General features: G+C 38.3%; 1 protein-coding gene across 2 annotated transcripts in view; it reads left to right on the top strand.

The window, feature by feature from the left end:
* LOC145482781 (anoctamin-7-like) overlaps positions 1 to 14,810 on the top strand; it is a 40,572-nt gene extending 25,762 nt beyond the window's left edge. Inside the window, exons 6-26 of one of the 2 annotated variants that reach the window (XM_081461409.1) lie at positions 982 to 1,118; positions 1,829 to 1,886; positions 2,220 to 2,274; positions 2,963 to 3,018; positions 3,342 to 3,481; positions 3,919 to 3,962; positions 4,576 to 4,672; positions 5,068 to 5,176; positions 5,806 to 5,866; positions 6,329 to 6,411; positions 6,903 to 7,040; positions 8,029 to 8,187; positions 8,699 to 8,735; positions 9,309 to 9,420; positions 10,166 to 10,220; positions 10,403 to 10,500; positions 11,270 to 11,394; positions 11,906 to 12,111; positions 12,209 to 12,348; positions 12,639 to 12,729; positions 13,380 to 14,810. In XM_081461409.1, coding sequence (XP_081317535.1) covers positions 982 to 1,118; positions 1,829 to 1,886; positions 2,220 to 2,274; positions 2,963 to 3,018; positions 3,342 to 3,481; positions 3,919 to 3,962; positions 4,576 to 4,672; positions 5,068 to 5,176; positions 5,806 to 5,866; positions 6,329 to 6,411; positions 6,903 to 7,040; positions 8,029 to 8,187; positions 8,699 to 8,735; positions 9,309 to 9,420; positions 10,166 to 10,220; positions 10,403 to 10,500; positions 11,270 to 11,394; positions 11,906 to 12,111; positions 12,209 to 12,348; positions 12,639 to 12,729; positions 13,380 to 13,565 — 2,187 coding nt within the window. In that variant the 3' untranslated portion in view covers positions 13,566 to 14,810. The remainder of the gene's footprint in view (positions 1 to 981; positions 1,119 to 1,828; positions 1,887 to 2,219; positions 2,275 to 2,962; positions 3,019 to 3,341; positions 3,482 to 3,918; positions 3,963 to 4,575; positions 4,673 to 5,067; positions 5,177 to 5,805; positions 5,867 to 6,328; positions 6,412 to 6,902; positions 7,041 to 8,028; positions 8,188 to 8,698; positions 8,736 to 9,308; positions 9,421 to 10,165; positions 10,221 to 10,402; positions 10,501 to 11,269; positions 11,395 to 11,905; positions 12,112 to 12,208; positions 12,349 to 12,638; positions 12,730 to 13,379) is intronic. The other variant, XM_081461410.1, reaches the window with a different exon arrangement.
* The last annotated feature ends 229 nt before the right edge of the window (positions 14,811 to 15,039 follow it).

Genomic DNA, 15,039 nt, shown 5'->3' with positions numbered 1-15,039 from the left:
CCAAAATAATTCTTCAAATGGATAGCAAACAAATCCTGAGTGTTACCCTGAATCAAATAAACAACGCTGGAATTCATTCCAGAAAACAACTCGGGTCTTGTTGAGCTTTAACAATTGTACGATTCAATCACAACAAATCCAAGCTGTATACGCCTCAAAAAGCAGAATGGTAGGCAAAATAATGGCCCATCGAGGTCCTGCACGCAGGATTTTTAAAAATACAAAAAAATTAAGTGTTTAGTATTTTGTTCACTTACTGAGTTGAAAAATAAACAATGTGTTCAATTACAGCAATAATTTGGAACATTAACTAAAAGAAATTCATTTCAACACCTGTTATACTAGAAGTATCCCAGATAAATATTACAAAATTCAATCGACTCCCATTGACTCACTCAATTCACTCATTGGCACCAATAGGTACAACTAGTTATATTATATAGTTGTAATCATAGTTTTATTTTCTGAGGGCTGCAAGTTTCTTAGCCTTTGGCTATCAAGTGTTTAACCCTCCCTAAATAAAGTCTTTATTATTATTATTATTATTATTATTATTATTATTATTATTATTATCATTATTATTATTAACTGAGAGTGAGGTCTTTACGGGAAAGTGTCAGACCAAGACCTTGCTGTATTGACCGAATGATAGCTAGGTGTCAATACGGCAATGTCAAGGTTTGAAATTTTCCTGTAAAAACCGAACGTTTGAGGTAAAAAGTTGTTTATTATATGGCTTTTTGCTTTGTTTTTGGAAGCCTGTAATTGGCCTGTGGGCATTACGGGAGAATAATGCCCTACAATTAGCCAATCAGAGTGCTCGTTATATCAGCTACAAGAACAATCCATATAATAAATGTATATTAATGGACCTGTCACTGCACATAGCTGAGGGACCTTGGTTCTTACTGTAATATAGCAAGAGTCAATTAAAAGACCTGCAGCTTAAGCTCATGCATTTCCTCTTTATCTTCTTCATAGCTTCGTACAACTAAAAAGGTAAACTGGTCTGAGAGAATCCTTGAGCAATTGCATTTACCAAACATTTTCAAGGATGATGTACCAGGCACGCCCAATGACTATTTCACTTGTACATTTCAAGCAAACAAACTCAACAAGTAAGTAAATCACAGTATAAGCCTGTAAATGAGGTCTAAATAACATTCGACAAGGAAGATATAGTAATGATATTGTAAATATGTGAAGTTGTCACAAACTATTAAGAAATTTCATGAAACTAAGGGTTCCTTTGATCGTGATACTGCAGCTTTTGTCAACTGGCAATAAAATGCCATTCAGCTTTACAATTGCACAGTTTAACTTGAATACAACGGCCATTCTAGGACAGAATTAACTGACTGTTGTTCAAAGCTCCAGGTCATTTTAGAGAGATTTTGGTGTATGTAAAGTTGTAATTCAAAAGCCTGGCTCTGGCAGCATTTAACTCTTTTCATTCATTTTATACTTTGTGATGTTTATCTAACCCACTGAATTTGGAAGAGTTTGCAATTGGTGACTGACCCCTAAACAGATAGGAGGACCCAGGAATCCCATTAGTTTTCAGAAGGAGGGTCACTGGGTTTAATAGGCTGGAAAAACTCTTTGAACTGTCAAACTTCTTTATAAGAAATATTTTCCACTGGATGTTCAAACCAGCCAGGCAAATCATCCTTTATATAGCCGGCCAATTTTCCCGGTGCCCAGTCCTTAATGAAAATCCTGAGAACCACTTGGTTTTTCCATAGTCAGTCATTGGATCTTAAAATTTGGGTGAGGAAGTAAAATTCATGGTAGGTATATAAAATTCCTTCATTTATTATATTGTCAGGTTTATTGGCCATGAAGATCCAGAGACTTACTTTACAGAAACAGAAAGAACAAGAGTGGTAAGTAATATTTTGAAAGGCTGTTTGTGTCATTTTGGTCAAGTGTAAAATCAATAAATTTTGCCATATTCATGTAATGTACTATCTAGCCTATCATGATTGGAGTAGAAACCCTACCATAGCTGATCCATAGAATTCTTGTCTTGGTAGACCCTCTTCAGTAAGTTAAAAGTAGGGTATTATGTAGTCATTAATAAAATAATCAGGTGATGGAATGCATGTTTAATTAGTTGTCTAGTTGTTTTGTGTGATAAAAATGGTATATGCTGATAGAGAACGTTAATTTGTTAAAAAAAAAACATTTCTTAATAGATATGCTGTTTTTCTTTCAAGGTGTATGAAATCATGGAAACTGCCCCATTTGGCAAGCGACAGAAAGGAGAAATTGGTAGGAACATAGTCAAATGAAATGAGTTTTTTGTGACAATCAGATGTTAATTTATGTGAAAGTAGTCATGATAATACTTGGAGGATAACAGTGGAAAGAGAACTTAAGAAGCAAGGACTAAGGACCTGGGTAGAGACAGCATTGGCTGTAGAGGATATGATAGCCTGGAAGCAGAGAGCCTCTGGCCAATTCTCCAGTAGGCTGAGAAAGATCAAATGATGATGATGAGTCATAATAACATAGCTGTTTCAGAGTTGTTTGCAGTCAGTTATACTAGTTGACAAAATCAAAAACAAAAAAAGAAGGATGTCAGTAGCAAGAAAATCACTTTACACTGGATATTCAATCATGGTTGTATCACTGATAACAGCAATCTAAAGGAAGCTGTTATGTGTTGTTTTTTTCAATGATCGTCTTGTTGAACTATCAGAATTGCTGAATATTGTTAGAATTTTATGGTCTTCAAACGACAGAGGATTTCTTCTCATAGCATTGATCCAAAAATGTTGTGAAGCAGACAGTGGATAATCATTTTGATGTACAGCCACATTCTCTTAACTAGTATACAAAGAAATGTGGGGTAAGAGGTAATAAGAATTTAATATAATGACATTTTGGGCTTAGGAATAGTAAGTAATATTTTAATATTATTTTAATTTTAATAGTAAGTAATATTTTATCATATCAGGTATCAATCGCCTTGTTGAGGAAGGCATTTTCACAGCTGGATATCCTCTTCATCCAGTAAGTTGTGGCAGTTATTTTTTTTTTGTTAAATTATCATTTAACTAAATTAAATGATATATCAGTTTTGTCTCATAAATCTGGGTTTTTGAAACCTTTCTCCCCCTTGTAATTTCCATGGCCTTTATCTGGGTAGATGCAATGGATATTTCCTATGGCTGTACATTTGACAAGTGGCATGCAATAAACATTTTTGCCTGACCTCCATCTTCATACATGTACATGTATTGCCCACTTATATTACATATTTACCAGCAGTTTCTTCAATGTGTAAGTTCACAGACCCTTCTATAATGAGAGTTGTTCAAATTTCTTTACACTAGGGACCTGCTGAATTGCCAAAGGAGTGGAAAGAAGGGCCAGATGGACCTGAAGAAATAAAACTCAACAAAAGACAGATACTCAAAGAGTACTGGGCAAGATGGGGCAAATGGCTAAAATATCAACCTCTGGATCATATCAGGTTTGTAACCATCATCACACACTCCAGGGCTGTGCTCTAGAAACATGCGAGTTCCACAGGAGACTAACATTTGCCTTTGGGTGACTGAAAAAACTTACTTTTTTCACAGGAAGTAAAGCTTAATTTGGATCTGGATGCCCAGGATTTCATGGTTATAAACCTTTGGAACTCTAAGGCCACAGCCTTGCACTCCCACCTGCTTACAATAATACAGTAATATTCTACCTGATAACTGATAACTGATAACTCATTTTACATGAAATCTGTGAATCATTATTTTCAGCTTCTATTGGTAATGCAACTGGAGTACATGTACCTGTTATTTCTACTGTAACATTTTATTGTCCAACTGCAGCGAATACCTTCCAAATAACAGTACAAATATACAGCAATATTGTACTACATGTACAGTTATATTTAATATTGTTTTCCTTTAGAGAATACTTTGGAGAAAAGATTGGTATATACTTTGCTTGGCTAGGTATGGTCATTTCCACTTTTTAATAGTAATAATTATAATAATAATATTTATACAGGATAAACCCCCTCAGTGTAATAAACACTGGTATTAAGGGAGGTCCTGTTATTAGAGTACTTAAGTAAGAATACAAAAGGACTAAAAGATAAAAATTCACTTTGTCACATGGTTAAAAATATGTAAAAGAAGTATGCATGTAGGCATAAAACTTATCTATTGAGTACGGATCAGTTGCCATTTTGAGACAAGATTATTTTAGTTAATTTTCTACTGGATTCTTTCTTAAATTTGCCTTGTTTGTGTTTTAAGATTGTTTTTCACTTTGTTCCTTTAAATGAACACTACATGTACAGGTTGAATTGCATCCATTTAATATACTGACTGGTTTGGCAAATCTAGGAAGAGATAGATCTCTACTCAGCAGGCTAGTGTAGTGCTCTGACAAAGTTTGATCCTGGAACTTAATCTGAGTCATCCACAAAATGGACTCATGAAATTCAGGGTTCTACAAACAAGTCGTCAAAACAACACTTGTTAGAGTTCCCATGCCCTGTTAATTTGTGCAATAATTTTTGCACGTCTTGATTGAAGTTTTTGTCAAAACGTTCATCCTCAGGTCAATACACTGCATGGCTTCTTATGCCATCATTTGTTGGCCTGCTGGTGTTTCTGTATGGTGTTGTGACTATGAATGGACCTGACAACAGACCTGCGTAAGTTTGTCACTTTTTTCTGCGTTTGTTGTGTCACTGTTACAAAACTTTCTACAACGTAATACTGCTATCTTAATGTACTTACAGCGGGATTTTAGCCAGACGGGTGTCCAGGCATCCTGCGGACAACCAGTTTTATGGAAAATTGTTTTATTTTTCACCTGTTGCCTTATAAATTGTTCATTCAAGCAGACCCTATAGCTCATTTATTTTTGGATGCCCACTTTTCAAATCCTAGCAAGGTTGGTGACTAACAGCAACTCAAAGTCCATGATATGTCAATCAAAATGTCAGTGTCTTCAATTTGGTCAAACATATTTTTCAGTCAGTTACATAGAAGTATAAGTATTAGATGTTGGTTTATGTTTTTTTGTTTGTTAATTATTTACTTCCAGACTGGATGTGTGTGATAGCCCTCCAGAAACCTACATGATGTGTCCCTTGTGTGATGAGTCCCTTGGCTGCCATCCAGTTGACCTTCATGGCAGCTGTATGCTGGGCAAGGTGTGTACACTCACCCTCTTTCCTGTCCAAAGGCAGGAAAAGACTTTCTCAAAGTCCCTCACAGCTGTAGGACTAGCCTGCGAGCAGGCTCTTGTATTTGGGCCGAAGGTGCAAGCAGTGTGGCCATGAGGCCGAGACTCCGCAAGTGATTGTCCACACATGTGAGATGAGACACCCCCCACCTCACCCCCCACATCATTCTTAAACTTGCTTGCACATGAAAGCAAAAAGCCAGAAACATATTAACCAGCACTTGGGGGCAAAACCCAGACACTAGAGCCTGCTCACAGAGTACTGAAGGACTGGTAGACCCACTTGTGCTCCTCTTCATCTCACTCTTCACCCTCAAATTTTGTGCTTCACGGTCATTTTTCTCGTTTGAGCTCAGCTTTCCCAGCTCGAATTGGGAACAAGGATAGAACAGGAGAACTTGACTTAAATATCTGTTTCACTTATGTGCCTCCTTCCACTTACATTGCTCAGCAGAATTCCCTTTCTTGAAGTTAGTAAAGTTAAGCCTCACTTAAACTGAACAAAATCAGGAAAATGTGCTACATTTATTCAAGTTCATGATGTAAAAATTGTGTGTCAGTTTTACATAGTTGACACGTAGTCTATTTGTATCCTAGGTTTCATACTTGTTTGACAATGCAGCCACAGTTTTCTTTGCCATATTTGTCTCCTTCTGGGGTAAGTGCTATAATTTGCACATGACTGATAAATACACTTCTCAAAAGATCGATATTTAAATACTCCCAAGAGATATTTCAGAGGCAAAGGTTAAAACTATAGTATACTGTAAAGGATCTCTCTTTTCAGACAAGTGGCAACAGCCCAACTTTCAAAGGGTTTGCCATTGAAAATAAAATATTATTTGCAAAACTTATTGTTCATTAGCTATCGCAACTTTCTCCAAGCTTATCCACTGGCCTCTTTGGTGTTTTCTGCCCAAATTATTGTTTTGCATAATACAATTACCAGTCAGTGAAATTTTTGTTCAAAACACATTTTTTCAATTACGGTAAGCCTTTTTCAGAGCAGAAGTTTGTGAAACCCTAGACTTATCATACTTCTACATGTTGCAAGACAAAGCTGGCTCCTTTCATTTCCCCTTATGTGGTTTTGTAATGTTGTATTTTTTCTGTCCTATAGCTGTGTTTTTCTTGGAGTTCTGGAAAAGAAAGGAAATAACTTTGGCATATCACTGGGATGTACTGGAATATGAGGAAGAGGAGGTAACGTAAACTGAACAAACCTATTACATGGTTAACCTTGCTCCCTGGCGTTGCTCCCTTATATGGGCTATAAAGGTATGTGCAAACAAAAAAGGGTATGATATGTTTGCCGTTTTGGTCAGAAATGAGGTATCAATTTTGTCCATTTTGGTGTCTTATAGGCTATGGTTTTTGCACTCTAGTCTTGATTTGGGTATGTTTTTTAGAAGAAGCTATCCTACCCTACTAAAGCATATAAACATTGCCTTTGACATTGGTCTGAATAACAAGGCAGGTCTGAAACAGGGTATTGATTTAATGGATCAGCGGGATCTAAAATAGGGTATCAGATTTTTGATCAGGTCATAAATAGGTTCGGGAAAATCACAGATTTTGTTCTTAAATAGGGTAAGGGGAAGAGGGCCGCACACCCCTACCCATTTTTTTTTTCTGGGTGTACCCCGGCCCTTGTTCTAGTTTTGTGGGGTGACGCGTTTTTCATTCTTGTTTAGGAACGTCCACGGCCAACATTTGCAGCTTTAGCGCCAACAGTAGAACGAAACCCAGTGACAGGAATATTAGAACCACACTTTCCTGATGAAAAGAGGCAACCTCGAGTCTTCTCAGGAATAGCTATTGTTATCACTATGGTAAGATACATGTACTAACAGCACTAGTATCAGACATGTCAGCTAATTTGCTTTGGATAGACCTGTCAAATACCGTATTAAGATCACATGTGTTTAAACCCATTGACCCTTGTGCTGACCGTAACCAGCCGTGACGAGCGTTGGCCTTTGTTCCACTTCTGACGTCATCAACTTTGATTAAATTTAGCATCACCTACGCTCACGTTCTGCAGGAGGAAAAGATCTTTCTAATGATACTCAGATCAGAGTGATTGGGTCAATTGAGCGTGAAATATGCACGAAAATGCTTAGACATTTTTGAGTGAAAAACTCGGAGCAAAATGTTTCTCAACTACACTTGGTAAGAATTTCCCGTCTGGATGATGCTTTCTCGGTAATTCTTGAACTGGAAGCAAGCCCAGTAGAATGTCAACAATTGCAGCAAAAAGATAATGAAAGGCGAAAAAGGAAAGGCGAAAAAAAAATTAACAAACCGAAAAGCCTAAAGACGAAGGTCCCTTTCTCGTCCAGAAAATTATCTCAAAATCTTGATTTGTTCACATGCCCGAGAAAAAAAATGTCACAAAACGCGATGCTAGGAAAGAAAGGCACGCTGTCATGTCGCAAATGTCTTTTTTGGGTAGATTGGAGCTGATTTAGCTCATATATATCCATGCAGAAAATGTCAAAAATGCCTATAAAATGCGTTTTTGCCAAAAAGCCACAGGTGGTGAGATTAGTGAACGCAGGCTAAATAATCACGTGCATGTTACAGATCAGGGTTGTACCTGATTGGCTAAGAAGACAACATCTTCGCTGCACACTCTTCTTGAGCCAACCACTGCTAGCCTGCCAGGCTCCCCTTAGAGTTACACGCGCGCAAAGCCGGCGGGGAGCTGAGGGTTCTGGTGAAGAGGCGCTCTCACATATGCTCCCCAGCTTATGCCAAACGAAGCAAACACTGAAAAATTGGTGTTTGTTGGTGTTAAATATTAATAATGTTTTTCAGGTTTCGCTAGTGTTGGTGTTCATGGTGGGAGTGATTGTCTATAAGCTGCTGGTTTACCGACCACTGGCGTCCAATCCATCGACTCGAGCGCGGGCTCAACAAATTGCTAACGTGACTGGTGCCTTTGTTAACTTGACCATTATTATGATCCTCAGCAGGGTGGGTACACCGTGGTCTCTCTTATTTGCGAGTAGCTGGTGAATATTTCCAGCTGTGGACATCAAAAATAGTCCCGTCATCAAACAATTGGTTAAATACGTGTGAACTCATGAAGCTTTATGAAGATTTTCTTATTAAGAGACACTTTTCCGCTAGGAATTAAACGAGCCAAGCCTGTACCAGGGATTTTGATTTGTTATATTATTATTCTGTAATTCTTTTCCAACATTAGCATGGTTAGTTTTTACCCTAACCAATGGATTCTTGTCATTTGTAAAGTGTTCAATCAATCAGACTTTACTTTAAAAGAGGGTTACACCTAATAGTATTACAACTAATAAACCTGGGGCCTTAATTAAGAATTATAAACTGTGACATTAACAGTGCTCAGTCTAAAAATAATTGTCTAAAAATGGAATAAAAATCCTGTTAAATATTCTACAAAATTGAGATCATTACTGTTCAGTTTCCTTCAAGATAGAACTTACTAATGATGCTTTAAAATTCGTAGGTGTACGAAAGAGTTGCCTTGGCACTGACTCACTGGGGTAAGTACTCTCAAATGGAATACTCTTTATCCTAAACTAACATGAAGTACATGGAAATCAGAGTATAATGTTACATTAACCACTTACTGGGCCAAAGTATATTTGTATTAACATGCATGCACCTCACACTACTCTTGGAACTTAATCTGATTTGTCGTTTACTATAGAGCCTCCTCTTTTATGGCTGTTATTAGGATTGTCACGCCGTTCTTCTCCGCATTAGGTAACCGGTCGTTTAGCCCTCAAGTTGATTAGCCCGTAGCCTGTTAGCCCCCAACCAGAAGTCGATTAGCCCCCACATAACTCGATTAGCCCCCAATTAAAACTTGTCTTTTATTAGACTTTATTTAAACACAGTAAATTATTCTTTTGTCACTTGCCCAAACATAAACGTTAATAGTTGAGCAGACTATATAATTTAAAAGCCCCATTTATCATATATTAATTAAAAGACAAGTTTTATTTGGGGGCTAGACGACCTTCATTCCCACATTATAAGCACTGCGTTATGAACACTGGGCGTATTGCGTGACGACCAAGTAACGTTTTTTATAATTATAATTTCTTCCTTAGAAATGCATCGAACACAGACTGAGTACGAGGACAGTTTGACATTCAAAGTGTTCGTATTTCAGTTCGTCAATTTCTACTCGTCTATCTTCTACATCGCCTTCTTCAAGGGAAAGTAAGAACATCATTTGTTTGGCTTCCCTCACCCTTTTAATTACACCTCTTGTTTAATTCTTCTAGTGTGATCGTAGACCTAAAAAGGACTGTTGTTGATAAATACATGGACATAAATACATGGACACGCGTAGATATGGAATTTCTCTTCGAGTGTTCAACTTGACGATTTTTTGAAGATTTCAGACCACTTTCCGAAGATTTCCGAAGATTCTCCAAAAGCTGTCTGTAGGCCACACAAACGTTTCCGAACGTTTCCCAAAAATTCCGAAGATATCCTAATATTTCTCAGGACTTTTCTCTTGGCTGGAAATCCTTGTAAAAACACTGCAGTTTTTATAATAAATGATGTTTCCACAGCATGACAAGAAGTCATCTTAAACGTCTGAGGTCACTTTCAGACTCTAAAGATGACCTCTGCTCACGTTTTGGAAACGTCAGTCACAACAACAGTCCTTTTCAGTTGTACCCAGACGATTGTAAAGTACGAACCACTGATACTGGTGGGTTCAAGCCAGTTACTGTTACACATTCAAGTTTGCAAGGCGCAAGAATTAGGGACTTCCTTATCTCAAGAAAAACGTCTTACTGAACCTTAAGCAAAGTCTACCAACGAGGAGTGTAGAAAATATGAAGAACAGTGTGGAGAATTCACCATCAGATCTGGACACTAGGAACTGATTATCGTGGTACAACTTAAATTTACATGGTTGCACAGTTTGTGACTGATGATGTATTGTTTGTAGGTTGGTTGGTTACCCTGGACATTACCGCAGACTGTTTGGACTCAGACAAGAAGAGGTAAGCCAAGCTACATAGCTGTAGTCACGCAGTCGCAAGTCAAGTCACGCTGTAAAGTAACGCTTTTATTTTATGCAGTGTAACGTTACACAGGTCTGGACTAAGTAACGCAACTGTGTTAGCAGCCCAATAGAGATGATAACGTGAGACATTTCCTCACCCATGATTGGTTGTTTTTTTAGTGTGCACCCAGTGGATGTTTGATGGAGCTTGCTCAGCAGCTTGTCATTATCATGGTCGGCAAACAAACCATCAACAACGTGCAGGAGATTGTTATACCGTGAGTAGTAACTGAGATTCTGTGCACGCTGTTATTGCTTGGTACTAGCTTGCGTTATTTTGGAACGGTACGCTCGATAGACCAGGTTTTCGATGCCACCATCTTGGATTGTAATTGAATACTTGACCGGTAGAATGTTGGGGCAAAAAGCATCACGAAGTGCCTCACGCCTCACGCCTCACGCCTCACGCCTCACGCCTCACGCCTCACGCCTCACGCCTCACGCCTCACGCCTCACGCCTCACGCCTCACGCCACGCCTGCCCCTTCGGAAACTTTTCACTCGCCCCACAGATCCAAGATGGTAGCCTAATACGAAAATGTGCACTCGCGCGCCCTAACTGTGCCTACACTGCAGGCTAGTTCGCTACCTGTGAGTTATGAACTCTCGTACAAAATTAACACATTCTACAGTTTTTAAGCCTACTCAGATAACGGATGTGTTTACTGACAATATAATACATGACTTAGTGTTCTTCGTTGGTTTATGATGTGGGTTTAAGGCGTGTGAAACAGTAAAACACTTTTTTTCATGTTTCACTCCGTGGTCGTGAGATCTATGATAAAACGTTTAGCCTATTTAGCCAATCAGACCGCTTGTAGAATCCAGTCTATTCAATAAATGATGATTTTACGGCTTAATGAATGAAAAAAATGGAAATCAAAAGAGTGAAGGAGGTTGGATAAAAACCTGATAAATAACTGTTGTTCACATGGAGCACTCGCATTATTCGTGAATCTTACAAGAAAGGGGATTGTTTTCATTGTAGCATGCTGAAGCAATGGATTAAGAGAAAGAAGCGGGGTACAACCAAAGAAGAAAGCAAACCGCGCTGGGAGGCTGACTATGAACTGGTGGAAAATGAAGGACTCTTCCAAGAATACTTGGAGATGAGTGAGTGTCGAGACTATATACACAGACGGCAGACCGACAGACAAAATATACAAACAAACAGACAGACATACATACATACAGATAGGCAGACAGACACACAGATAGACAGGCACAGACACACAGACAGATAGACAGACAGACAGACAGATAGACGAATAGGCAGACAGACACACAGATAGGCAGACAGACAGACCGTGACAGACAGAAATAGAAATAGGCAGACAGGCAGGCAGACATACAGATAGCTAGACAGACAGACGGAAAGATAGAAAGACAGAGACTAACACACGTAGTAAAACTGTAAAAAAATTCCGTTATGCAAGAAGTGAGACAATAAGGCCACCTACTGTTTTTTAGTAGTCTCCTTCGCAGCCGTTATTAGGGTGTCACGCAACGCTTCACCTGACGTCCATAATAACGGCTGCGAAGGAGACTAGATTTTAAGCAGCCCAATAATTTCTTGAGTTAAAATGTATTTTTGTCAATTCACATTTTTTTTTTACTCCCAAAGTTCTCCAGTTCGGTTTCATCACAATCTTTGTGGCTGCATTTCCTTTGGCTCCCTTCTTTGCGCTCGCCAACAACATCTTTGAGATCCGAATTGACTCGGATAAGTTCGTGTGTGAAGTGAGGCGGCCGATCGCCGACCGAGCCCAAGACATTGGAATCTGGTTCGATATCTTGGACAGCGTCGCCAAAATAGCCGTTATCAGCAACGTAAGTACAACCAAACCAATCACAGAGCCTGATTCATGGTAAAAACGTGTTTCCCTGTATTCTAAACCAATCTTTTCTTCTTGTGCTTTGTTTTTAGGCCTTTCTTATCGCCTTCACGTCGACTTTTTTGCCTAAAATCCTGTATCGCTTTGCGATATCAGAAGATAATTCGCTCAATGGCTACCTAAACTTCTCATTGGCTTGGTCCCCGCCTAACACCACCGCTGTACCGTGCAGGTTGGTCAAGGGTGAAATTTACTGTATAAAAATACTGGACTTAATATGCTCGATTAGTCCGTATTCGTCTTATATGTATGCGCCATATTTTCATGGAAATGCAGGATACATTCTTTACTTAAGAGTGATAATGATAAACTTGCGTTTTAACGAAAAAAGTACCTTATTAAAGTACCTTATGTTGTGTGTTAATCCAGAATTACTATTCTGGGCCCTGTTGTACATAACGATGTTTAATTATGTGTACTTCACTCAGTGTCCACTTATTTCACTTTGCTGTGTGTTTTTAGATACCCGGAGTTTAGAGATCGGGAAGGTCATTTTACAGCGTTCTACTGGCATCTGTTAGCACTTCGACTTGGATTTGTAATCATGTTTGAGGTAAGAGTTTGGAAAACGAAGATACATAGAGGACATTGCACGGGGGCGTCAAGATATGAATTTTATTTTCGAATGGTGGAATATTGCTTTTAACACGAGAAAATTAAATTCATATCTTCTAGCCACCGTGTAATGTTCTTTTTATTATATAGGCAAACTGACTGTTTGTACAAACAACCGTGACAAAGCGAGGAATGACGTCACTCGGATCCTGGATGTGGTTTCGTATGAATTGTACGAGTGGTGTATTTTCCAGTAAAACACTCGTGTCTATATAGTAACGGTATCATCAGTCTTATCACAATCGTCCAACCCGACGAACGGTCAAGTTTCTCAGGGCAATTTCCCTCTTCACATGTTTTAAACGTCTCAAGTTCTGCTTTTCACGGGTTGCTATGGACTCAAACCTGATCTAAACGAAACTTGCTTCAAAATTACGTGAAACGTTACTGCCACATTAGCTAAAATATAATTTTCTAACGCTTGTGTAGAAACGTTTTTCAAAAAAGAAAATTAACCGAATTGTATCGTTACCGATTACAGAAGGGCACAGGTCGTAACGAGTTGTTTGTGCTTTGTTGGCTGATAAACAACTTGAGGTGGGAGTTCGTATGTTAATGTTAAATTATTTGGTTCTCTTTACCTCGCAGCATTTCGTCTTCTTTATTTCTCGTTTGATCGACTTGTTGGTGCCAGATGTCCCACAATCCCTTGAGATCAAGATCAAGCGTGAAGCGTATCTCGCCAAACAAGCGCTGTCTGATCATCACAATCTGATGGGAGGAAAGAGTGACGGCGAAAGTGCCGACGATTTAGAAGACGATTATATACCTTGACTTGTTGGTGTTTGTGTGAGTTAGTGTAGAAAGGAATTTGCAAGACCTGAGAATGCGCACTACCTGAACAGCACACCATGTGAAAGTTTCGTGACACCATGTGACGTGACGTGACGTTACTTTATATGGCGTTACGCGACGAAACGTTATGTAACGTTACGTTACGTGACGTTACGTTATCTTATAGTACTCGCGTGCTGTGTTTGAGCTTGACGTGTCGTCAGCTTTTACAACTGCTGACCAAACATCTATTTTCTCACTTGTTATTCTCAGAGTTTGCAATATTCCCGTGTGTTGTAATAGTGACTAGATTTTGGTTAAAAGCAGACACCGCGCCATATACTTTTTATTTTTGTGTTTCACAGCAAGTAAAAGTAGGTATTAATGGTGAGTCAATTGATATTAAGCCTGGGAAATCACTGTGTTGTTGGTGGTTAATATTTAATCTTAATTCAGATCAAAAGTTGCAAAAATGTTTCAAAAACGAATTCAATGGAATAAGTAATCTGGTGTGGTGTGGTTTGAAAAAATGTTTTTTTTTGTTTTCACACAGCCACAGCCACACTGAAGTTTTGCAGATCTATGAAAGTTCGAAAATTTCTTGATATTTATGTTTGTTTTTTTTCTTTTTCACTGTCAAGTTATATTTATTATGGTATGTATTTTACATTTTGGCAAAAAAGTCTGACTGTTGAAGACCCTCAATGTGTCATAAACTGTCTGGCTTGGTTTAATGTATTCATAATTTATTAAACCCACCAGAAATGTCGAAATTAACGAGGAGTGACAAAGACTATTCAGATTCACATTTTACGATTACTATGAAATAAAATTATAATGCAAATTCTTAGATTCGTAGATCTTATTATCAAAACAACCTGATGGAAATGTATATGTCGTGATTGAGTTGTGTGAACGATTGATTCTGAGGTCATAATATATTATTTGTTTTAACAATGCAATTATTGTTAACGTCCTGTGAGGGGGACAAGTTGAGGCAACTTATTTTGCCATTATATTGATAATATACTGGTTAATTTTGACGTGGAATGTCAAGGTAGCTGGAATCGTCGACTGGAAGTGTTGGATAATGAAAGATATCTTTTAAGACTAAAGGGTTAGGTTAAGCTATTATAAACGATTCTACAAGTAAACTTGTTCGTTGTAATTTTGACGTTGACAACTCATAATGAGACAAGATAAGAAAGAATACCAAGAATAGGCTATTTCTTAGTTACTTATCGCCTCTTTTTCAAAACGAGTCCGTGCGAAACTGTTTACAAAGAAAATTAGTCATTTCCATATGAATGGCTTCGTGCGAAGATTCTTTTTGGCACAGATGCAGTAAGGCATCTCGGAAATTCCAAAAGGCGTGACTGAGGAAGACAATTTACGTTGTGTTACTGAAGAATTGCGTGACATAATGTGAAAGAATCGACATAATAGCGTGACCTACCCTTTAAGACGTTCAAGT

The sequence above is a fragment of the Orbicella franksi genome, chromosome 3 (genome assembly GCF_964199315.1).
Source record: "Orbicella franksi chromosome 3, jaOrbFran1.1, whole genome shotgun sequence".
In the NCBI taxonomy this organism is placed as follows: Eukaryota; Metazoa; Cnidaria; class Anthozoa; order Scleractinia; family Merulinidae; genus Orbicella; species Orbicella franksi.
The sequence above is the reverse complement of the archived record's forward strand: the minus strand, read 5'-3'. Positions and strand labels throughout refer to the sequence as shown.